This window comes from Rissa tridactyla, chromosome 2 (genome assembly GCF_028500815.1).
Source record: "Rissa tridactyla isolate bRisTri1 chromosome 2, bRisTri1.patW.cur.20221130, whole genome shotgun sequence".
Classification (NCBI taxonomy): Eukaryota; Metazoa; Chordata; class Aves; order Charadriiformes; family Laridae; genus Rissa; species Rissa tridactyla.
The window spans coordinates 132,847,312-132,871,419 of NC_071467.1; the positions used below are offsets into that span (position 1 = coordinate 132,847,312).

The window sequence follows — 24,108 nt, forward strand, 5'->3', positions numbered from 1 at the left end:
GCTGCTAGAGCAGTGCGCGAGAGTGCTTGATTGCTGTAGAAAATAAAGAAAAATAGTAACCTTGGGTTTTGCTGAGATAATGTGATATGTGCAAATGCCTGCTTGAAAGGAATTTTTTCATTGTCCTCTTTCGGATTACATACTTCCTGATAGAGAGCGGTGAAAATGTGTATCACAGATGAATGGTCTTGTTGGTTTGAGTATGGACTAGACTTGACTATAGGTTTTGCTCCTGATCTGCTTAGATACACTGGGAATGTGTTTTCCTATCTGTATAATGGCGTATGAACTCCTCTGAAAGACTGCAGGTATGATGTACTGTCAGAGCTATGAATAGTAAGTTTAAATATACAGATTCCAAAGGGTTGTTGAAAAGGTTAGATTTTTACCCTCCTAAGTACTGGCAGAAAATCTGTCTAGTGTTAGAGAAGAGCTGTTCACATCAACTGACATTTGTGTTCTTTCAAAGTAATACTATATCCTGTGATAAAGTTCACTAGCTGGGTACAGTCAGCCTTGAGAATAGCCCTTTAAGTATGGGGCTGCAAACTGCTAAGTTTCACAGTACTGAAATTTCACAGTGAAATTTCATTGGGATTACACCTGGATTGTAGTCTTGGATTTTTATCTATTTCCCATCTACTGTCATTACATTCTGTATGACACTGCCTGCAAAATAGTAAAATGAAGTGTGTCTTCTGGCAACTTTGTTGTCCTGAAAACATGGTGATTTCTGTAGTAAGGATTTCTTTGTGAAACAAGTTTTAGCTTACTATAAACTCTGATAAGTAATAACTTGTAATGGAAAATTGTTGTTCAAATAGCTGTTATATTTTAATGACAAAAAATGCTTTTTCTAGTAGTTATAATATTTTTATTTCAGACACTACCAGAAGCATCCATACCCAGCTATGCTACAAACTTGAAAGACAAAAGTGCTTTGATTTCATCTCTTTACAAAGTAATTCAGGAGCCGCAGAGTGAAGTGAGTATATCAGATCTCTTGCATAAAATGACTGACATAACACCAGCAGAATAAGACCTTGTGTGCTAGTTAATTGTTCTAACTATGTGAACTATAGAACCACATGCAGAGTCTCTGTCAAAATGTTTGTTCTTAGCAATGACATACTACCATGGAAACAATAAGTTTTGTAACCTACTGATCATAGCCAAGCTTGCAGATCATACTCCTGGGCTTCAGGACTTGGGTATAGAATTGTGAAATATGTTAAGGGATTGAAAAGGTGTTTGAGACTGACACAGAATTCTTTCTGTAATTCAGTATCGCTTGAATGTGAATTTATAGCTATCAGAAGCTCGTCTATTACAACCCAAGAGAACAATGTTAGATAGGTTTCTAATTCTTCTAAGTTATTTCTTAGGTTTTAGGGTTTTTTTGTTTTTATTTTAAATACATACAACGTAAGTACATGCATTTCTACAGTGGATATACCCTTGATGAAATTATGGCAAAAAAAGAAAAAAACTGGGTGGAGGGGGTAGGTTTGCTCTGTACCTGTGCCAGGAATGGTTCCATACCCCATGTCTGCACTTTATTTTAAAGCGTCCGGGTGAGTTCCGAACATACTGACCTGGTTTTAGTTGTGTTTTGTTAACTGAATTGTCTTGCTTTCTACCATCCAGCAAACCTTTGTGTATTGTTTCAAAATTGCACTCCTTCTGAAAAGACCCAGCATAAGGAACCTTTCCAAAGTTTGAGATGATGCCAGCAGTGGTTATAGGATAAAATGCTTTCAGTATATACATTTTTAGAGAGAATGCTGGTAGAAAAACTCCCAGGTTGTCCAGCAAAGAAGAAATGTAATTTTACTTTGTTGCTCAGAAAGGCGTTCTGAGTCATTCCAACTGCTGAGTCAAGCCTGTCTGGTCTTCAGAATGTGCATCAACATGTAAATTAATCTGCTGAGTCTCCCTGTCGATTGCCAAATTGATACGTTCTTTGATTTCTTACTACTTTTGGCTATACTAGGTTTCTCAGAGACCTTAATAGCAGGGTGGTGAAGGCCCTGCAAATTCTGCTCAAAAAGGTTGTTGGGATAATTGTGGGGGCAAAATATTGAAGATTTCCCTGTCGGTGAGACTTTGAATTGAATTGAAAACCCAGTGCTGACACTGAGTGTTGTGCTGCCTTGGGAGAACAGTCCTAAAGTCTCCACTTGGACCTTTCTCCAAGTACCTGTCACTGTGGAAAGGACTACTTGGAGCTTTCCACATTGTGAAAATACTTATAAATTAGCAGTTAAAAAGACAAGTAATTTCTTTCAGCTCTTATTTGAGACCTGTTGACTGCATTTTGTAATGACAGCTTGCTTTACAGTGTAGGATATGTGCTGTCTTTTCTTACCTCATGCAAAGGGGAAAGATTAATGCATGAACACTATGAATACTGCTGAGATTAAAACCAACCAACTCCATCTGTATATTTTTATTATATTAGAAGTACACATATTCAATTATCTCTACATTAAAATTGTGATTAATCTCGTTTTGAGGGATGGATGTGTTCTTTTTTTCAGCATTTGAAAATTAACTATGTGTATTTGCATCTGTGACTGCATCTTCCTGCTGGTTCGTGTTTGCTCTTCATATGGGATTTTTTTGGTTTGCTTTTCCAAAAATTTAATAATCAACTTGTGAGATAAATGAACTACTTGTTTGCTATAGCATAGAAATATCCGAAGTAGCTGTGTTAGTAAAGACTTTGTTGGTTACTTTTGAGGTTTCTGGGCCACTGATAGGTGAAAAATATAATTCAATACAAGGAGAATCTTCGGTATATGCAAAGATTTAAAGGACTTTTAATGGACTCAAGAGCCCAACAGCTAAAAAAATAATAATAACATTCTGAGATATGCTTCTTCACAAATTCTCAAGACTTTTTACTTTCTACTAAAGCTGTCCTTTTAGATAGTAGCCATGCAGGCATTTCCATTAGGAAATAGAAAGTGTTTGGAGTGTCTAACACGTTTGGATGCAGCTTAAAAGGAAGAGGGATGAAATTGCTTCGATGTTCTTCTGTTCCAGCATTAAAAATTGTTTCGGTCTACCTACTTTTTAGAACTGGTTTAGTGTAAAACAATGTCGTGAAACAGCAACAATCATTAGTGCATTTTGGTATTAGTTGTACCATGTGGTGGCATTTTGAGGAAGAAAATCTGTTTTTGTACTGATTACACATTTAAATGTGCTGATATAAAGCTGTCTCAACTGAGATAATGATGTGAACATGGATACCTGTCATAGCTATTTATGTGCCTTTTAAAGTTCAAGCACATAATTCTGAACTGATACTTCATTAAAGGAAGCATGCAAATTGTGCGAAATATGTAAGCTGAAAATGGAAAGCACTTGGGCTGATAAAGTTTTCTAGAAGGATCTTTGCTATTCTGCTCTTAAAACTGACAACTAGTTTAGCTTGGCCTGATTTTTTTTTTGCCTTTGCTGTAGGTTTTTCACAAATTATTTTTCCAAAGAGAAATTGTATCTGTCAGAAGCTAAAAGGTCCTTTTTTTTTTTTTTTAATGGATCAGGTTGTCCCAAATTACTACTTAAAAAGAACCAAAACCTCAGATCCTTTGGGTTCAGAAGTAACTTTCGGAGGTGAGAAACGTTGACTCAACTTTCTAGTCAGGAGGAAAAACTTAGGAAAGCAAGCAGATAACTTTTTTTTTTTCTAGCATGCTCTTCTGGTGGTGGTGCCTCCTATGCTGCAATAAAGGGAGGAAAATATAGAAGAATGGGTTTCTTACCTTCTTGAAAGCTTTGCTCCATTGAAAAACTGAAAGTGTGACCTAGACAAATAGCAGACAAACTGAGTGTTGTAGTTAGAATAAACTGGAAAATGTGATCTGCATGTTGCTAGCAGTAAAGTACATATCTATATTCAAGTTTTTAATGATCTTCAGAAAGATGCTGACTAATACTTTGCTTTCTGAAGTGCAGTGACAATTCCAGTTAGTCAGGGATCTTTTCTGAGTGCAGTCTCTAAAATACTCTAAAATGTATGTCTGGTTTGGGATTCCATCATTTGCAGGTTGAAACTTTTGGGGATTTTGTGCAGGAATATGTTTCAGTGAAGGTCTGTTATTAGTCTGAACATTCCTGGTTTTGAAATGAATTTTGAGTCTATTTCTGTGAGTCATTGTTGCGTGAAAAGGGGCCGAGTGGCCCCTTTTCACGTAGATGATCTGTTAAGATGTTAGATAAGTAGATGATCTGTTAAGATGTTAAATCTTGGAGGTAAGAAGCAAGGTAGCAAACAATCCTTTAGGCATGTTACATTTGAATCCTGTCTTTCAGAATTTGCAATTAGAGAATGTCCCATTTTATGTGATGGTTTTATTTTATATACTATCTGGAGCTGATAAAATGAATTCTAAATTGCTGGAATCTCAGATTTCATTTTGTAAAGTTCACTAATATAAATGCATCAGCTGCCTAGATTCTTTTTCAGGGAGTAGTTTCTTATATGATAGGGTCCTCCTACTTGTTATTACTTGGAAATACGTGATTTGGAAGATTTAATTAAAAATCCTGTTTTTTCCCTTCCCTACCCCACTTTTTTTTTTTAAAGAATAAATCCTTTTACAGTTACAAACTCTTATCAATGGTTTTCTGTGTTTGCTGCCAAAAAGTATTTTTGAGTATGTGCTTTTGAGTTTTTGCTTGAGAGTGCAGTGTCCAGTTCAGCTGGCTTTGAAAGTGCTGACTGGTTTTGACAGTATTTTCCACTTGGGTTAGGAAATCTCCAATCTAGGTGACAAAATAAAAATATGACTTCCATACTGTCCTGGTTTGAGGGCATGGTATGAGGTGTGGTGATAACAAACAAGTATCCTTTATTTATGCCTTTGAGGCTGGAGGAAGTGAACCAAAATTGAGGGGAAGGAGCCACTGGAATTCTTTTTTCACATGGGATGAAGGGGCTCTACTTTTATCATCTCAAAGTATTTTAAAAGGGATGAAAGGTGACTTGGGCAGTTATTTCAGCAGTCATTCCCTAGCAGCTAAAATGGACAAAACTGTAAACTGATAAATGTTACAAAGGATTGATTCACACAAAGTTGCGGTTTCTTGTAATGTTTTATTCATTCACAACTGTAATTTCTGTTTCAGCTTTTGGAGCCAGTTTGCCATCAGCTCTTTGAGTTCTATCGCAGTGGTGAGGAACAATTGCTACGATTTACGCTGCAGTTCCTACCAGAATTGATGTGGTGCTATCTTGCTGTCTCTGCCAGCAGAGATTTGCAGAGCAGTGGATGCATAGAGGCTCTTCTCCTAGGAGTTTATAACTTGGTTTGTATTCGCATGTAATTATTCAGGCCTAAAAATATTAGTGTGCTTTTGGGGGATACTGTGGAGTATTTTACTGGGAAATCATTAACAATTTTGTTTCAGAATTGAAATGAAGTGATTGAGTATCTCAGTTTTTGACTCTTCAAACTGGTATCCTTGTCAGAAATCTGCAACATGAACTTTTATTCTTTTATTTTGGTGAATAATACCTCCGCTCTTTTTGTGGATCCTAGAAAGTATTAATGCATTAATGCCTGAAGGACCCAAAGGAGTCTTTTTAATCTTTTTGTTAGTTAATTGTTGGTATGGTGATTAAAGTTACATTCTGCTTAAGAGCTTTTAGAGAAGATACTTTTGAACTGGTTGCCCGTATTTTCTGGGTATTGTTTATCTTGCCTAGAAAACACAAAAAAATCACATTCAACAAGTTCTTACTATTCAACTGCTGAACTGATTGCTTAGCTTTGAGAAATTAAAGGTCTCATTTCATTTTGTAATAACCTGGACATCTCTTTTCATATTTTGTATGAAAAGATAATGTTTGTTACTAAATTACTGCTTTGAAGAATAGAATTATGAAGGAACTTTTAAGAGCACCATATTTTAGTTATTTAGTCTTTTTATGGCTATTATAAAAAGCTTAGTGTTATTATGTCCGTTGGAATTCTCTTCAGTGTAGTTTGTATGTTCTGGGTGTTTTAGGAAGGCTTTTGGGGAAGTGAAACAGTGATGAATTTGTCTCCTCTTCCCATCCTTCTCCTAAAAATGATCTCAAATGTCTTTAATAAGCAAGTGAAAACATTTTTTCACCCAGGATTCTAGTTGAAAAGACCTGAGCCCTTATGTTCATCTCTTCTTCAGGCAGAGTACAGACTTCTGGTGCTTTATGTGTGCTTAGTTGTATATCAGAAGAAAAACATTCCTGGAAAGTATTTGGTATATCTTATACCTTAATTCAATTCACTCCTTTATTTTCATGATGAAGTCATCTAAAATGGTTGACAGATGTGACTATCACCACTTGTCTTTCTCCTAGAAGAGACTACATTTACCATTAAGCTCGAAACCAGTCCAGTAATGTCTTCTCTTAGCTATGAACAGTTTCTTCCTCAACTAGTAAGGTAGCCGTCCATTACCAGCTACTTGGGGTCATAAGAATTTTATGTCAAGCTTCTGTAGGAAGCTGTAGATCAACCTGATTTTTGGAAACATTTATATTCTCCCCTGGCTTCTGCTTATGCTAAAGTAATGCCATGATACTGACTTCTCTGTTGATGTTGTATAAAATTTGTAACTTTAACAATCAAGAGGGTACTGTCCTTCAGTATACAAAGTTGAAAAGTAGTAGGTAACCTGCTTAGATACTTATTTTATCTTTAACCATCTACTTTGTTTTCAAAAGCAAGAGGAAAGATACAGCCTAATACAAATAGTAATCCTTCTGTAAATGTGTGTGGTGGTCTCTTGGAACTTGAGGAAATTAACCTGCTCAACAGAGTCCTGCAGCTTCTTACTGAAGGAAATAGAAAAATTAAGTATTGCTCAGAATAATTTTAAATTCACTACATTGTCAGGGGTATGGAATTACTGTGGCTGAACCTTGAGAATCACGAACTGGTTTGTTTTACCTTCAGCTTGGAGACATACAGTGGTAGTGGATGCAGTTGATATTTTTGGCGTTCCTTGGGTGTAGGTATCAGTTTTTTTCTAATATGCTTCAGATCTTGAAATCACTCCTGAAATTTAATTACAAATCTGATTAGAATGAAAAGTCAAAATATTGATATTTTTAGATTTTAAAAGTTTGGATGTAGCCAGTTGCTTTTCCCTTCTCCTCCAATATATCGAGGAAACTGTTTTCCACATGGATCCAGAAGCAATATTGAAAATTAAAGTAAAAGTGGTTTGAGTGGAGGAGCTGTGTAACTCTTCAGGCAGAACAGTTCTATGACTTTTTGATACTTCTCAGTTTTCCTTTACCATTTCATATTCTACTTTAAGACATGAGTTTTAATAATTACTATGTGAAGTTAGTCCTTCTGCCTTCTAAGGCATGGATGTTAGGAGACAGTGATGCTCCTCTCTAATCTCTACCTTTAGATATATGAAATCTGCTGCTGATATTTAGGGAGGGTAAAAAAAAAAAAGTTCTTGTGTGTGCAGTGTTGGTTATTGATCAGGTCTGCTTTGGAACTTATGAAGGTTTTTTTCTTTTATTTGAAGCATTTCAGTTTTCTTCTGTGATACTTAAGCACGTTTTTTTTGCCTTATCCATTAGTCTTCCACTAACTTGCAGGAGTGAGAAGTCTGCTAACATAGTGCTATGGTGGTATCTTGCAGGAAAGTAGCTTCTCTAGAGCTCTGCATCCAACTGTGTCTATAAGTGTGGAATTATCAGGCTTGGACTTTTGCAAATGCTATGATGTTTGCTACTATCAAACTATATGAGGCTGCAATCATTCCAGAGCTATAGTATTTCCAAAACAAATTACTTGTAGAGCCATTACTTGATGAGTAAATGGTTTTCAGAACAGAATTATTAAGCATTAACCTTCACAATTAGCAAATAACATATAATTAAAGAAGATAAAACTGTTTAAACATATTGAGATTTGCAGTTGGTGTTTTTATAAAGTGGACTACATATGCAAATGCATGTGCCCTTTGCTAAGTCATTTGAATAGTTTTCAGAAACAAAGCGAATGCACTGATAGAAAGCAAATACGGACATAACTTCTAGCATGTAGCTTGCATTGTTATAGTATCCCTGTCAGTCCCTATAATAATTTGTTGGCTTTCTTTATCCATTCAGCCCCATCCAGCCTTTAACATTTCTGAATGTCTGGTTTCTGTGGTACAGTGTAACCATTGGTATCCTCTGTCTTTTTCAGGAGATAGTTGACAAAGAGGGACATAGCAAAGTGCTGAGTTTCACAATTCCGTCTTTGTCCAAACCTTCAGTCTATCATGAAGTAAGTGACATGTACAACATAAAGTTACTGATTGAGAAAGGCAGTATGCTTTGGAAGCCTATTTGTTAAGCATAAAAGTGAAGAGTAGTTTTAACGTGTTGCTTGATGACATAGGAACATATTTCTCAGTCTCTTCAGTCGTTTCTCAGTCTTCTCAGTCATTTCTCTTACTAACTGATCTCCGAGGCCTCTTCAAGACTGAATAATCCTAACACCAACTCAATGCACCAACTAGGTTGTTTTTTTTTTTTTCTATTCTGAAGTCATATACCTCATCTGGTGTAAAATAACTTCTCAAATCTAAGACAGCTAAGCAGTTGGATAACCTTAAGCCTGTTGAAAATTTATGTACATGTATAGTGATGCTGATCATTGTGTATTTTCACTTGCGTTGTAGCAAGACTTAGGTGGGCATGTTTTGAATGACCCTTTTTCCTTTAGCCTTCCAGCATTGGCTCCATGGCTCTCACTGAAGGAGCTTTGTCGCAGCATGGTTTGTCCAGGGTTGTGTACAGTGGACCTCATCCTCAGAGGGAGATGTTAACAGCACAGAACAGGTGAAATTGTATAATAGTATTTTGCTTGAGAATCACTAATGAATCTTAACTTCTCGGGTTTTTAATATAGTTACAGGCTGAAGGTGGATATGTGTATGCTGTGCTTTGTTTTTTTTTGTTTTGTCTTTAAACACGTTTAAATGTAGATGCAGAAAGACTAGCAATGCATATTGCTAGTCTTAAGTAGAAATGCTTACAGAACCAAACTATTTAATTGTCCATTTTATTGACACAAAGTACTAAATCTGTACAAATAACTCTTGCAAATTTCTGTATAAGCTTGTTGGTCGTTCTGTTTTTTTTTTTTTTTTTCAAAGATACAGTTGGTAATGTAATTCTAATGTGTCTTGTAAATCCCAGGTTTGAAGTGCTGACTTTCCTTCTGCTCTGTTACAATGCTGCCTTAAGCTACATGCCTGCAATTTCTCTTCAGTCGTTGTGTCAGATTTGTTCAAGGTAATTTCTGTAGATTGATTACACTTAAAATGGCATTTTTAAGTTGAAATGCAATAAGTTTGAACTTTTTTTTTTTAAAAAAAAAGCTTAGATTCCGGAAAGCTGCTTGTAAACTTGACTCTTTTCCATAAGTATTTACAGCTGCATTATTTAAAGTATCTCTTATATAACTTTAGGTTGAGATCTCAAAAAGGGGAAACAATGACCTGGTTTATACCCAGTGCTGTTAAGTGGAGAAGTCAAATCAAGGGAACTGTTTGTTTTTAATCAAAGTAGTTTTAGGTGTGTTAACTAAATAAAATCAGAAATGTGTTCTAAAATCTTGGTTAATGTTGCATTGCAAGCTTACTAAATATATTTGAATACCATTCAAGTTGAAACTTTCTTGAAATTATAGTAGATCTTGAAACTAGAAATATATCCATTTCTTACAGGTACGTTGGGTATTTCCAAAATCTTCTGCTACTTCAAAAAAACAAACAAACCAACCCACCTCAGCTTTGATTACCGTGTCTATTTTTGATGCATCTCTTTTTTCAGAGAGGAAGAACTGGTAGTAAACATATCTGTCTCTAGATTTTTTGAAAGTGGACTTTGGGTTAAGGAAAAAATTAGAATGTCCCAGTTAACCCAGGAAACCCAAGAGAGACCTAGAAGTCAACTACAGCAACTCTTAACCGGTCATAGTTCCCAGGTTTCTTACGCAAACAAAACATGGCAATGGATGCCTGTAAGATTCTCTCCTTTTCGGAGGAAGAGAGAGAGCATTGGGGCACTTGGCAATATTTACAAGAGGCTTTACAAGGTATTTGTTAGATACGCAGGTCTAAATTTTAAGGGGAAAAAATATTTAGAAGCTAACCATTGTGGACATGAGGCTGATGTTGCTTATTCTGCTTGATTGGGTTTTGATTATATTTGGGATGAATAATATTTAAAAGGCCTCCAAAAAATCCCAAGCAAATTACCAGTAGATGCAAGCAAGTCTTTCTACTTCAAAATGTTGAACGTTTAGGTACTGAATTATTTGATACTCTACAATTCGACTTTTATCTTAGTTCTTCATTCCCTACTGGTTTTGGCATCCATGTTTCTCTGCTTACTGAAAATCTCGCCCTAACAGCATTTTAGGGATTCAAGGGAATATGTGTCAGAAGACCCAGAATGTCTTTCAGTATCCTGTTTGGATGTGTTGCTGACAAAATTCTCAGAAGAATCTATAGAATAACTCCTTTAATTGGTTTGAGCAGTGTTGAATTCAGGTTTCTTTTGGAAGATCTGTATGAAAGCAATCTACAGTGAATGTGCTTTCTTCTAGTAAGTCTAATTCAATTTTTATGACTTTTCTAAAGAAGCAAAAGCTTCTAGTATTTCTCATTTACAAACATGAACTGTAAATGTGACAATTGCAGCACAAAACATTTTGCGTTGATCTCAAGTGTTGTAAATTCAGATATTTTTGTATTTGGGCATCTTCAGTTACTAAGTCTCTTCTCATAAGAATATTATCTTACTCTGATGTAAAGCAAAGCACTTCTGCGGATGTCGTTGTAGCCTTTTTAAAGGAAGTAACTCAGATTAGAGTAGGGCTTTTAAAAACCAATTAATACTGGCATTAATAGACTGTCTGTATTAAGGTCTTTTCTATGTAACTGTCAGTGTTCACTGATCACATTCCTACTGTGAGTTCACTGTTTTCCCTCCAAAACGCTTACTATATCCATATACATCCCTGTACATCTCTATGCATCTAGTAAATGCATAGATGTATACATTGGCCTAAAAATGACCCGGTTTAATGATTTTTATGTAAACTAGCATTTTTGTTTAAACTAGACACTTACTTGCTGTTGCCTCCACGCCTCAGGCTTTACACAACACTGAAATGCTTATGATTTTAGTGGATTATAAGCATTATCTTTGAGCCAAACCATTGGTAGAAATCATGGGCAACACTTTAGTTCCAGATAGTCCAAGTTGCATAATAATAGCCTCTTCTGGGGGATAAAGAGGAGGAAAACGGGATGGGATTTTTGTGGGGGAGTTATTCAACCTAGTTAATTTCAGTAACTGGCTCGTGTGGTTTAGGACTAGGTAAGAGTCAGAAAAAGAGCTTTGATGCTTTAACTTTTACCATGTATGGACAAAAAGAAATATGAGAGGATTAACTTGTTTGGTTCCAACATCCTGAGTATATTTAACAGAAGAGTCTCATTTAACTTGGAAGCAAGACTTTTGTTTTAGCTAGCTGTGCGTATACTTTGCAGGTGAACTTTTTGTATTTTAAGAAACAAGTTTATTTGCATTCTCATTTATAGAAATTTAGAGTTTTAAGCCATTTGAATAGTGAGACACAAATCACAATGCAATCTGAAGTAATGTATTCCTAACAATAATAAAATCGGTGTTTAAAATCTGAATGAATAAGCAAGGAGTACTTAAATACTCTGTGCTTCTGGCCAGTAACAATATCAAATCTAGGGGAAAATTTGCAGTTACTTACAAATTAGCATATTCGGGTACTCTTGAAAATCAAAATTCAAAACTAAGCAAAATAATTTATGTGTTTGTTTTTTTAGAAATATAATTTTGAATTGTTGAATTCAGACACTTACATCTTGGTTTAGGCCAGTCTATGAAGTTTGTATTTAGGGTTGTAAATTTCAGTGAGAATTATAACTAAATACTGATGCTCAGCAGTTGACCAATCCTATCAAGTGGCAGCACAAGCCTAGGGTTTATGGAATTACCTTCAATACTAGATGAGTGCATAGAGGGTACGTATCCTATACCTATAGGTATCTTAACCTCATGAAGTTCAAGAAGGCCAAGTGCAAGGTCCTGCACCTGGGCTGGGGCAATCCCTGATACCAGTACAGACTGAGGGATGAATGGGTTGAGAGCAGCCCTGGGGAGAAGGGCTTGGGGATACAATGCAGTATGCACCTGCAGCCCAGAAAGCCACTTGTGGGGTTCCCAGTAAAAGAAAAAGACATGGACCTGTTTTGTGGACCTCTGGGTCCAGAAGAGGGAGACAAGAACGATCAGAGAGCTGGAACACCTCTCCTATGTAGAAAGACTGAGAGAGTTGGGGTTGTTCAGCCTGGAGAAGAAAAAACTCCATAAGACCTTATTGCAGCCCTTCAATATATACAATGGAGGCCTATAAGAAAGATGAGAGGGGCTTTTTACCAAGACCTGTAGTGACAGGACAAGGGGCAACAGTTTTAAACTGAAAGGGGATCGATTTGTATTGGACATAAGGAAGAAATTTTTTATGATGTGAGTGGTGAGACACTGGGACAGGTTGCCCAGAGAAGTTGTGGATGCCCCATCATTGGAAGTGTTCAAGGTCAGGTTGGATGAGGCTTTGAACAAGCTGATCTACTGGAAGATGTCCCTGCCCATGGCGTAGACAGTGAAAACAGATGATCTTTAAAGGTCCTTTCTGATCCAAACCGTTCTATGATTCTTCCTTTATAAACATAATGTTTTCATTTCCTTGCATGTTGTCACTAGCGTGGCTTCCTGTCTTTCCTGATGAAGTGTTTAAAATGGTTTTCTTGTTGTTATTTAGACGTATGGTGATATCAGCATGAAAGTTAAATTTAGATTATACTAGGTATAACGTGCATACTGAGAGAGTTGCTGAGCTATAGAGATCTTGGGGGCACTGTCTGCATTTTTGGTGTGGTTGGCGTTGTTTTTTGTTTTGTTTTGGTTTTTTTTTTTAAGTAGCCAAAGCAGAAGATGAGTTGCAGTATAGAGAAGGACAGGAAAAAAGTGCAGTAGGTTAGTGGCAAAGTTAATTTTAATAAAAAATGGCTCCTGAAATCTCTATTACAGATGTAATTTGAAAGGTACTACGATGCAATCTTAACTTTTTTTTTTTTCCTGGAAAAAAAATAGATTTAAGATAAATTTTATAAACGCTCCAGTATTGAAGCTTTCTGAGACTAAACCTTCTAGTGTATGCTTTGGACAAGGAAATACTTTGATTAATGTCATTAAAGGTCATTCTGGAAGTCCAGTAATAGCCAATGAATTGAATATTTAACTACCCAATATCTTTGATTTCCAAAATGTTTTAGCTATGGAACCTGATGTGGAATTTAGTTCAGAAGTAAATTCTAAAGCTGACTCTTACTGGATTTTAGAATCTATTTTTATGAGTGTGACACTTCTGGTCTCTTTGCTTGAAAACCTGTATGCAACTTCCATATTATATGCAATGACATGCTTCTATATGTAATATTAATAGTTGGAATACTACTTTATTTCCTTAAATACTGTTAACTTATTTTTTGTCTGTTCTGCAGTAAGTTAGTGGATTTAGAATGGCTTATACTGGCAGTTTTCTTTCATGTTCCACTGTAATGTGAAAATGTAACATGAATGTCTAGGGTGTCTCTGTTTTGAAGGATTTGAACTCTGCCAGTAGAGGGCATACCCTTCTTCCATTATAAGAAATATTCCGCTTCGGCACAGGCTTGTTGGTGGATACCTTCCTGTGGGTCTAATGTAGTTTAAACATATATTAAACACCTAGCTTTGTAGAGTTCTATATGACTGTGTTCTACGTCATTTGCTAATGAAAAAATGCATGATTTCTTTAGAATTTGTGTCTGTGGATATCCTCGCCAACAAGTGAGAAAGTACAAGGGAGTCAACAGTAGGATTCCAGTTTCATCTGAATTCATGGTGCAAATGCTAACAGGGATTTATTATGCCTTGTAAGTTGTTATTTTTTTATATGCATACAAAATAAAGAAATTTCATCTTAATTTCTACTCTTATTTAGGTATGCTACCTTTGAAACATTTTATTTGCTAGAGGGCAGATGGCGTGTCTAGCAATAAGGCCCTCAGGAAGAGAACATGGTTCTCCAACTAATTAGCTGAAGGTTATACTGGGGAGAGAGGGCTAGAACAGCATAGACATAATTGCTGATGTGAAAAAATCTTAAAAAAACCAAAAAAACCAAAAAAACCCCCAAAAAACCCCAACCCCCCCCCCCCCCCAAAAAACCACAACCAAACCTTTTCCATCCGTTGTCTGCTCTCCACATATTTGCATGCTAAGTTTTGACATCAGTCTAGTTAAAGAAAAAAGGTCTTACTCTTTCTCTGAAATGCTGGTGTCATTTACCCTTTGATAATCATATTAATGTGTGAAGCTCTCTTATTAACTGAAATAATTAGAGACTAGTAACACAGGCATACTCAAAAGGTGGAGTAATATTAAAATAATCCAGTTTGAACTTCAGAGTATTTCATGACTAGCTGATCAATAATTAATTATGTCATTTTTTTGAACTGCTCAGGGTGGCCAATGAAAATAAAACCTTGTTTCCACAGATGCTACTTCAGAACAAGTTCTCTATATAGCAGGCTTACTCCTAATGAATACAAGTAGTTCAACTCTTCTAAACTGAGCTCTCAAGGACTCTGTGATGGTTATGTGATCAAGAAGCTTCATCTGTTGATATAGATGCTTATTATTATGTATATATTTACCTTTGTAGTTATAACGGAGAATGGGATCTGGCTCGTAAAGCTATGGATGACATTTTGTATAGAGCACAGCTGGAACTCTATCCAGAACCTCTGCTGGTAGGTGTTGTATTTCAACATATTTTTTTTTTTTAGTAGAATTTTTAGTCTAGGAAATCCTTCCAATGAATGTGCGACATCACACCAGGAACCTAAATCCCGTGAGGTCTATGTGGCCGTGCTCGTGTGAATAGCTAGATCTGCAGGTATACATACATGCACACAGGTGTTTTCATGTACTTAATTATTTTGTTATCTTCCCTAGTGAACAAGCTCTTTTCAATAGAATGCTTCTTAGTCTTGAAAGTTTAGATAATAGTGCAGAAGCACTCTGAAGTTCATGTTAAGTAATAGCCACATCTTTAAACTGGAAACTTTGTTTTAAAAAGTGGTGGGTATTAAATGTAACTTAGTTCTGAGAGGTAATTGCAACCAGCATTCTTTATAACTGATGGAAAAAGCTAATGTGCTTTTTGACCTTAAACTGGAATTGTACGCATTATTCTTCTTGGAGTAGTAAGAATCCCCTGACAGAATTTTTCTTCTAAAATTTGGATCTTCATGTTAAGAATTTAACTTCATCTTTTCTGTTCTAGGTTGCTAATGCAATAAAAGCTTCACTGCCTCAGGGTGCCATGAAATCTAGTAAAGAAGGTACAAGATGCATTCAGGTTGAAATTACACCTACTTCATCCAGAATATCCAGAAATGCTGTGACTAGCATGTCTATCCGAGGGCATAGATGGAAAAGGCATGGTAAGAAGCACATTTTGCAATAAATTCTCAGCTTTTTGCACACATTTAAAATAAAATGGAGCATTTTGTTATTGCATATCTTCATTACTAGTAAGCAAGTAGCAGTTTGGAGGTGGAATGATTTCTTTATTTCCCTGATCATGTTTAAAAAAAAAAACCACACCCCACCCACAAAAATCCCTTTTGTTAAAGGGAGCTGTACAAAGTTATTGATCCTTTAAAGATGCTGATATTCCTGTTTTCTTCTGAAAAGTACTGTATAGTACCTGAAGCTAAGCAAATACTTAACAACTTTAGCACAGAACCTCATCTGTCTTAAATTACTTAAATAAAAATTGGATTTAAGGGTAGAGGGATAGATTATTACATTTTGGTGCTGTGGCTTAACCCCAGCCAGCAACTAAGCACCACACAGCCACCTTCTTACTCTCCCCTGGTGGGATGGAGGAGAGAATCAGAAGAGTAAAACTGATAAAACTCGTGGGTTGAGACAAAGACAGTTTAATAGGTAAAGCAAAAGCCATGCATGCCAGCAAAGCAAAACAGGGAATTCATTCACTGCTTCCCATCGGCAGGCAGGTGTTCAGCCATCTCCAGGAACACAGGGCTCCATCATGCATAGCGCTTACTTGGGAAGACAAAAGCCATAACTCCAAATGTCTCCCCCTTCTTCTTCCCCCAGCTTTTATTGCTAAGCACAACATCATATGGTCTGGGATATCCCTTTGGTCGGTTTGGGTCAACTGTCCCGGCTGTGTCCCCTCCCAACTTCTTGTGCCGCCCCCAGCCTACTTGCTGGTGGGATGGTGTGAAAAGCAGAAAAGACCTTGATGCTGTATAAGTCCTGCTCAGCAATAACAAAAACATCCCTCTATCAACGCTGTACTAGCTACTGTGCAGAAATTTAACTCTATCCCAGCCAAAACCAGCACATTTGGGCAAACTAATATAAGGGTTTCCACAAAGTAGAACACGGGTCTGGGCTGAGGCATAGAAAAAATGGTGCTGAATGGATGAATGTTCTGCAAAAGGAGAAACATTACGTTCCACCACTTCTACCATCTTCAGATGAGGGAAGAGCCACTGGACCAGCGATGAAAATTGACAATGGCTTGTCCTGCTGGGTTCGTAATTCTGATGACAGGCTGAGTGAGTGTAGATAAGAATGCTTTTTTAGTAGGTTCAATACAGATTTTGAAGTAGTATCATAAATTCTGTATGATGTGCACTCTATGAGCTTTTGTAGTATATGGACAATTTGGTTAGAAGAATGTTGCAAGGTTACTTCTAAAGGACCAAGAGGTAATTCAGGTAAGCGTTGAGAAAATTTATTTATAAATATGCTGGTAGAAGATGACTTTGAAATAATGATAGAGCTTTCTTAGCAGTAATGATACACATTGCTGGTGGTAGTAGTACCAATAGTAATCTGACATATGGGGTGAGGGGCAAAGAAAGGTAAAATAACCTAATTTCTTTTCAATTGATTAAAAACTGCTTAAAACTGTCATACAAAGCTGAGGATCAAAAACATTAGTGTCTTTAACTTGAGTGAGGTCCAGTAGCAAGTCACTACTGAAATCTCAAGACTTGCTAAGGACCAACCATTTTAGTCTTTATTATTTATTTTCCTTTCTTCAGGCTTACAGTTGTTAAGCAGGGATTATTGACCAGATGCAGGAAAACTGTCTGATAAATCAGCTTTTAAATGGACAAATGCTCTGTGAAGCTTGGCAATTTTGTCAGCTATCATTTTTGAGTTGTTCTCATGCTTGTTCAAATGAGGTGGTGGAGGGGAACACAAATCAAGGACACTGAGTGCTAGTTCATTCAGAGGAATTGAAAGTGTTAAAATAAACATCCCCTTTGCATTTGCAGAAAAAATGAAACAAAAATGTTAAAGAATCAGTATTGGAACGATCCTTATAAGAATGCAAATTTTTCAGCAAGTACAGAAATCTAGAAGCTTTTGCAATTATTGCCTTCTTGCAGGGGGTGAAGCTTGCTGAAGTTCAAGGAAAAATGAGTGCGACAAGTGTGCCCTGCAACAGATAACAGTAGGGTGAAAGGGAAATTATAGGACTCAGAAAATGGGGAGAATGATGTGTTTTATGGGGGTGTCATAAAGCAGGACAAGTTGAGAGAAACGGTGGTAATCTAGTTAGTATGACCCAAGTGAGGCATAGTCGGTGTTTAAGGATGAGGATTGAAAGATTAAGGATTCTTACAAAAAAAAAACCCAAACATTTTGTTTGGGTTATTGGGAAAAATTTGGATTTGACTCAATGGTACAGGATTTAATGAAGAGGAAGAAAATCACTTGATGTAGGTCAGGGGCAGAGGGGAACTTGTATAGCAGGTTGTGGGAGTAGTTGTAAATTTGAAGGCTATGGAAACATCAGGCTAGTTTAAAGGCCAAAACTGAGTCTGTGGTATCTTTGACTAACTGGCAGTTCAATTATGTTGTTTGGTTTTTTTAAATTATAAATGTTCCATGCATATACCACTGCAGCTAATCTCCTCAAAATTTACATTATAAAATACTAACAAAATTATTGTTTGTGACTCAAAAAGCCTTTTTAAAGTCAGAGTGGATGGTTTTCTTATTTCAAAATTCCTAATAACAACATTCAGTGCCCCACAAGTCCTGATGAAAGAAAGATATGGAGTAGATCTTCAGGGTCAGCATGCAAGAAGAATAACACGGCTTGTGCTTACAGATGCTTGTTTGAATTAAAATAATATTGGAATTGGTAGTAATCAGATGACAAACCTCGTACCTCCTGACCGTTATTCTCTCTCCCACAGTGTAAGGGGGAAAAACTTATTCAGGTGTTTTATTTTTGTGCTTCAGTGTAATAAAAATGAGCTGTACAAATGGATTAGGAAGCTAGAAGGAGACAGCTGAGAGATAGTTTGGTCTTATGTATTACATGAACCCAAAGACCTGATGAAGCAAAGTCTCCCTCGGTGAAGTAAGGGCAGCAATTTTCAATAACTAGCTATTTGTGCAAAGTGAATAAAATAAAAGAATTACAGCCAATCACACTTCCAGCTGAGAAGCACAGGCTTTATTTCTTTTTTCTTTTAAAAAATTCAGTTTACTTTAAAAGTCTGCAGATGTTGTATCTTGTGAGCCTTTGCTAGAACTCTAGATTGAAGTAAGTTCTGAAAAATGGTCGACTTAATGTTTAGTCTTGTTGTGATACTTGACTCTGTAACTTGTTCGTTAGAGCTGCTACTTCGAAAGATTTTTTTTTTTTTAAATCAAATTGGTATTGTGAATTTGGACTTCTACGGTAGGTACTTTAGAGGTACTAAAGGTGAAGGCCATTTGCAAAAGGATCCATCTAATCACAAATGAATAGTATTTATAGAGTCAGTTGATACTAGCCAATAGTTTACAAACTATTTAGTGCTATTGAATTGGATTACCTATAAATCATAAAGCTTTAAAAAGAGGAGCATTAGCTCCTCTATCTAGCATTAGTTTTTTTTATAGTATTTCTGTTTTAAAAACAAGCCTTGAGTGGCATCTCCATACAGTTTGTAAGGGATGTAAAAAGCTAACTGAATGGTTATTTATGGAAGCGAGATAAAAAAACCAAAGCAAGCCCTAGCAACACATTCCTTATTAATGTAAAATCTGCCAAACTGCCCTATAGAAGGGTTGCTCAGGAAAAACTCCTGTGTGTAAAGGTAACGCATGTAAGACTCAGATGTAACAGACCGAGTAAGAAGAACTAAGCAGATGTTGGTAAGATACATAACATAAAAACAAAGACATCAACGAGAGAAGGACAAGTTGTTATTTTTTTCCCCATTGCAGAGGTTGACTTTCATGTAGTATACAAGGTTTAGAAACATTAGTCTTTGAATCTCTGGAGAGAATTTTCTTACTGTTTTTGAAACAGCATTAGTTCCTGAAATAGTTATAACTTTCAGGAATCTGGAATGAATGTTAATTTTGAAGTATAAGCTTGATGCTTTTGTGAATAATTAAAAATGCTGACATTGTTGTGCAGGATATGCAGCTTGAGCTTGTGGTGGTTAAAATTGAATTACAATCCAAATGGGCATCATTCCCTGAGGTAAATGATGTAGGCAACCATAATAAGGTAGACTATGATTGAAATATCTTTTGAATTAATTCTTAGTAGCTAATAATCATGAAATGCATTTATCAGGGTTGGTTGTACTACTCAAAGCATTCAGAAATGTGACTCCAATTGCATTTTCCTTCAGTTACTATGGGCATATTTATATAAACTTTCAAACTGACATAATTATTAAGTTTTGTCTGCACTATTTAGCAGTGTCCTTTTTCTCTTTTGCTACATTGCCTTGTGCACTGGGTATTAATATCTCTTTCTCAAAGGATAGACCCCAGAGTTGTCCAGCTTGAAGCAGTGTTATCTTCAAAACCAAGCACTACGAAGCTCAAGGTTTGTTTTAGGTGTTATTAAAAGTTTTAAAATAGGGAGGGGATGCTACTATGAAGGACATGGATTGTGTAGTCTTATCTCTGCTGCGAGACTGTAGATGCTGTGGTAGACAGTATTAATAAGAATTGAGATACCCGGTAGCCCATTTTTTCCCATTAATTTCCTCCTGTAGCTCAATGTTAAACTCAGAGAAAAGTATATTCCCTTTCATTAGAAGTAGTTAATAGCACTTAACTGAAAGGTAAGACATAATTATGGTGAATAAAACTCTTTAAGTTTTTTTTTGTTTTTTTGCCAGTTCATTGTGGTAGTGGTTCCACGGCTGTGGGAATGCAGCAATGGTGATTAAAGTGCTGATATCGCAGTAGGATATTACATTTAGAAGTGCACACCACCAAACAATAACTAAATATCGCTGTTATACAAAATCTGTAACAAAAAAAATTCTTCCTCTGCTCCTCTGATTTCTGCTGTGCACTCCGAGTCTCCTTTCTTTGGAGCTGGATGCTGTTAATTAGTGCTTTTCCGCCCTTGGTGGGGAACGGTCTGACAGCAAGCTCTGTTCTGCCCTCCCCTCTCTGGTGTCCTGACTCTCAATGGAGTTACTAGCAGAGTCGACTTGTGCATATGGAGATCATTGGATCCCAGGAAGAAGCTCTGCTAAAATAAGGTGCCTGTAGGTGCCTGCACTGAGAGGGTAGCAGGAAGGAGTTGGAAGATTGGCATAGCAGAGACACAGGTACCTCACCCTAGTAAAACTAGACTAATGAGGCCAAGCAGAGCATTGATCTTCTCTCCTCGCTAAGCTTTCTGCTCCTATGTTTTTAGAAAAAAGGCTATACTTGATGGTGGTGGTATTATTATTATTATGACTAGTGCAGTTCACGGTACTCAGTTGTTACCTTTGTTACTGATGATAAGACTTTTGCAGAAAGCGCTGTTAGGAGTGACACTTGGAAACAGTTCTAACTTGAGTTTCCTGCCAAAAATCAGAAAGTTACTGGCTAATGGCAGCAATTATTAATCCATTAATCCAAAGAAATCCATTGCCTTTGGATAGTACAACTTCTTAAATTGATACTTTCACTAGTAGTTGACCAGTTAGAAAGAATCATGATACTTAGCATTTGTGGGTAAAATCAGGGATAGCTCTTACACCAGCAGACAATGATGTCCATCCCTGCCACAATAACCTCTAGCTCTGAGATTTATTTCATTGTTGTGATAACTGCAGACAGCACAAATGCTAACGAAAAGCCCAGCGCTGTAGCCCACTTGACCTAGAAGTACACTGTGCCTGCACAAGGGTCCTCAGCGCAGGGATGGGGGCAGAGAGGATCCCCTCCAACTAAAAAGCATTAGAGTGTCGCTGTGAAAAATCATCTTATCGTAAATTCCTCTGGTTTTGGACTTCATACTGTCAGTGAAATGTCTGTACTGCCAACTTCTGTCATGTGCAGTAGCAAACTGGCATTATGGTCTGGGCAGTCCTTAATTAATCCTCAGGTCTGAAAGAACAGTGTTATGAATAAAACACAGGGATTCCGTTGAGCTTTATTCCAAGCTGTGCTTTTATTGCATTTTTAGTCTAGTCAAGTTTGTGGCCATAGTGTTTGCATATAGTATGCAGGTATAACACATATAGAATATATAACTATGTAGCATATAGCGTAGTTCTTGCTTTTCTTCACTCACATTTCTGTGGTACACATCTTCATGGAGGATGTGCCATGACTATCTGTAAAGTTGTGGCTTCTCTTCTTTCTTCGCCAGGTTATCTAAATGCAGTTTTGTGGTTGTAGAGCTAGTGCTGATAAAGCAATTATGACTACTTCATAAAGGACCATCAGATACTGAGAATACTTCAAACACTGTGGATCTGACAGGTTGCTAGGATTGTGACTTGTTACTTGTACATACATGGAATTTCTATAAAGATTCAATTCCCATTTTTGTTTTAACTTTTTCTCCTCTCAAGAGCTCATCCTTTTCAAACCTGTCTTCATCTAATGTAGACAGGTATCTTTTCAGTTGGGATTTGTTTTACCAGGACCTTGTAGAACTATTGCATTCTTATCACTAAATATCATTATTAAATCTCTTGTGTTTACACACAGCCATCGTTCTCACACTTTGAGTAGCAGTGGAGTTTTCTGTTTGCTTGGGGATTTTTTGGCTATGGCTGCAGGCATATTTGACTGTCTTGAAATAGTTTTTAGGCCAGGCTGAGCACTTGTATATCTGCTGTTGATAGCCTACCCAAATGAAAAGAAGTAATCTTAGAACCAAGCTACACTGGGTTTTGCCTTAATTTCTCTCTTTTTTTTTTTTTTTCTTCCCCTTCCCTCCGGTGCTGCAGAAAGTTGTGGTGCTTTCTCTCCCCCCAGCTTAATCCCTGTTTTCTCAGTTACTTAGTTACTGTCTTGTGTGACACAAATAAGTTTATTGCAAACTAATTTAGCTGTAAGCTCATATAAGAAACTTAAAAAAGCTGAGGAGATCAACATTTATGTTATTAGTAGGTGGCAAAAACTGCAGTAAAACTCCATAGGTTTTATCTGAATAAGTTGATTTTAGTAACTAGAGAATTTTCCTACGTGTAAATATCTTTCTGGTTGAAAATAGGTTTTTGAAATGAAGAAAGAAAATGGAAGTCAAAATGTGCTTGAGTTGGCTTAGCTGTTTCACTATTAGTTTTCAGAGTGACCACTATGCAGCATCACATTGTAGAATTTCTAGTCTTACATGATAACACATGAAGATGAGATACTATTTCATTGTAAAAATAAGCTTCACTTTAGCATGGTGATACAGAGAATATAGTTGTAAAAGTGAATTATGGAGACTTCTTTGATTTCTGATAGTTCTCTGGATGTTTGTTTCATGATCCTCAGAAATTTCAGTTTTGAAAGATCAAGCCATGGGACTTTCCAGTATGTGGGTGCAGGCCAATAATTGGAAGATTGAAGCCTGCAATTTAGAAATAAAGCAAAATTCCATACTCGCTAATGTTGCTAATTAACAAGAGGTTAATATATGAACATCTGCTTTAATTCATAATGCTTTAGTCATCTGTATCTATTGGCTTTTGTTTCATTTCAAACATCTTTTGTTTTTTTTTTCTTATCCATCTTTAATTCTAGAACAACCAGAGAATGGTAATGATGCTACTGAATTGGGCAACTTTATCATACCTGAGATTAGTGTCACAAGTGTGGCTGGAGAAAGGACCGGGAATGGGGAAAAGAGCAGAGGACTAGCAGAGAATGATGTTCAGCATTTACAGGGAGTACAGGAGACAGCTACAGATCCTAGAACTGACAGCAAAGGCATGCCAGAAATCAGGAGGCAAAAATCTGTAAGAAAAATGATGGAGGATGGAATAAACTCATCTGGCAGAGTGCAGTTTTAGCAGAGAACTTGTAGCTGCACTCTAAGGTACCACTGTTGATTGAAAGGGTCACTGCTGCATGTTTGGAGAATTAAAGTATGCAATTAATATATTTGCATGTGTAATAACACAAATGCATGTATTGCACACAGCTTTGTCTGTGCCACGGACAATGATGACATACTTACAAGGAGATTTATTTAATCTGGAGAAAATACACTGTGAGACTCAACGTACCTTTGAGTTTATTAAGCATATTTATTTGCTTTACAAAAGCCAGCGATCAATGGTATGAAGAATCCATCAAAATGGATGTGAAAAGTATCTCGCTGTGTACCTCAGACTTCCCAAATTCCACCTTTCATGATATACTGGAGATCTGGTGTTGTGCTTGAGTTTCCAGCTCATACCACCAGACCTGTGATGCAGAAGGTGACCTTTCAGTCCTAAAGCATTCTTGCGTTGCTAAACATGGAGGTGCTGTATTGGGTGTCCTGGACATTGATCATTATAATTAATGAGCTTTGCAAAATCAGATATTGGAGCACTTGCTCAAAATAAGATTTACAGTTTTTTGTTCTGTGTGGTATCTTCTGATCTATAAATTTCTAATCTCCTGCATGAATTAACAAGACTGCATTATTTTTTATTTTACAAAAT

The 24,108-nt window shown here is 36.6% G+C and overlaps 1 protein-coding gene across 5 annotated transcripts in view; it reads left to right on the forward strand.

The window, feature by feature from the left end:
- HYCC1 (hyccin PI4KA lipid kinase complex subunit 1) overlaps positions 1-24,108 on the forward strand; it is a 51,366-nt gene that overhangs the window by 19,511 nt on the left and 7,747 nt on the right. For 2 of the 5 annotated variants that reach the window (XM_054191166.1, XM_054191165.1), the window contains exons 3-10: positions 884-985; positions 5,140-5,319; positions 8,211-8,291; positions 8,733-8,848; positions 9,209-9,304; positions 13,921-14,037; positions 14,829-14,916; positions 15,453-15,612. In XM_054191166.1, coding sequence (XP_054047141.1) covers positions 884-985; positions 5,140-5,319; positions 8,211-8,291; positions 8,733-8,848; positions 9,209-9,304; positions 13,921-14,037; positions 14,829-14,916; positions 15,453-15,612 — 940 coding nt within the window. Of the gene's footprint in view, positions 1-883; positions 986-3,554; positions 3,625-5,139; positions 5,320-8,210; positions 8,292-8,732; positions 8,849-9,208; positions 9,305-13,920; positions 14,038-14,828; positions 14,917-15,452; positions 15,613-23,200; positions 23,496-24,108 lie in introns of all 5 variants that reach the window. The other 3 variants (XM_054191169.1, XM_054191168.1, XM_054191167.1) reach the window with 3 other exon arrangements.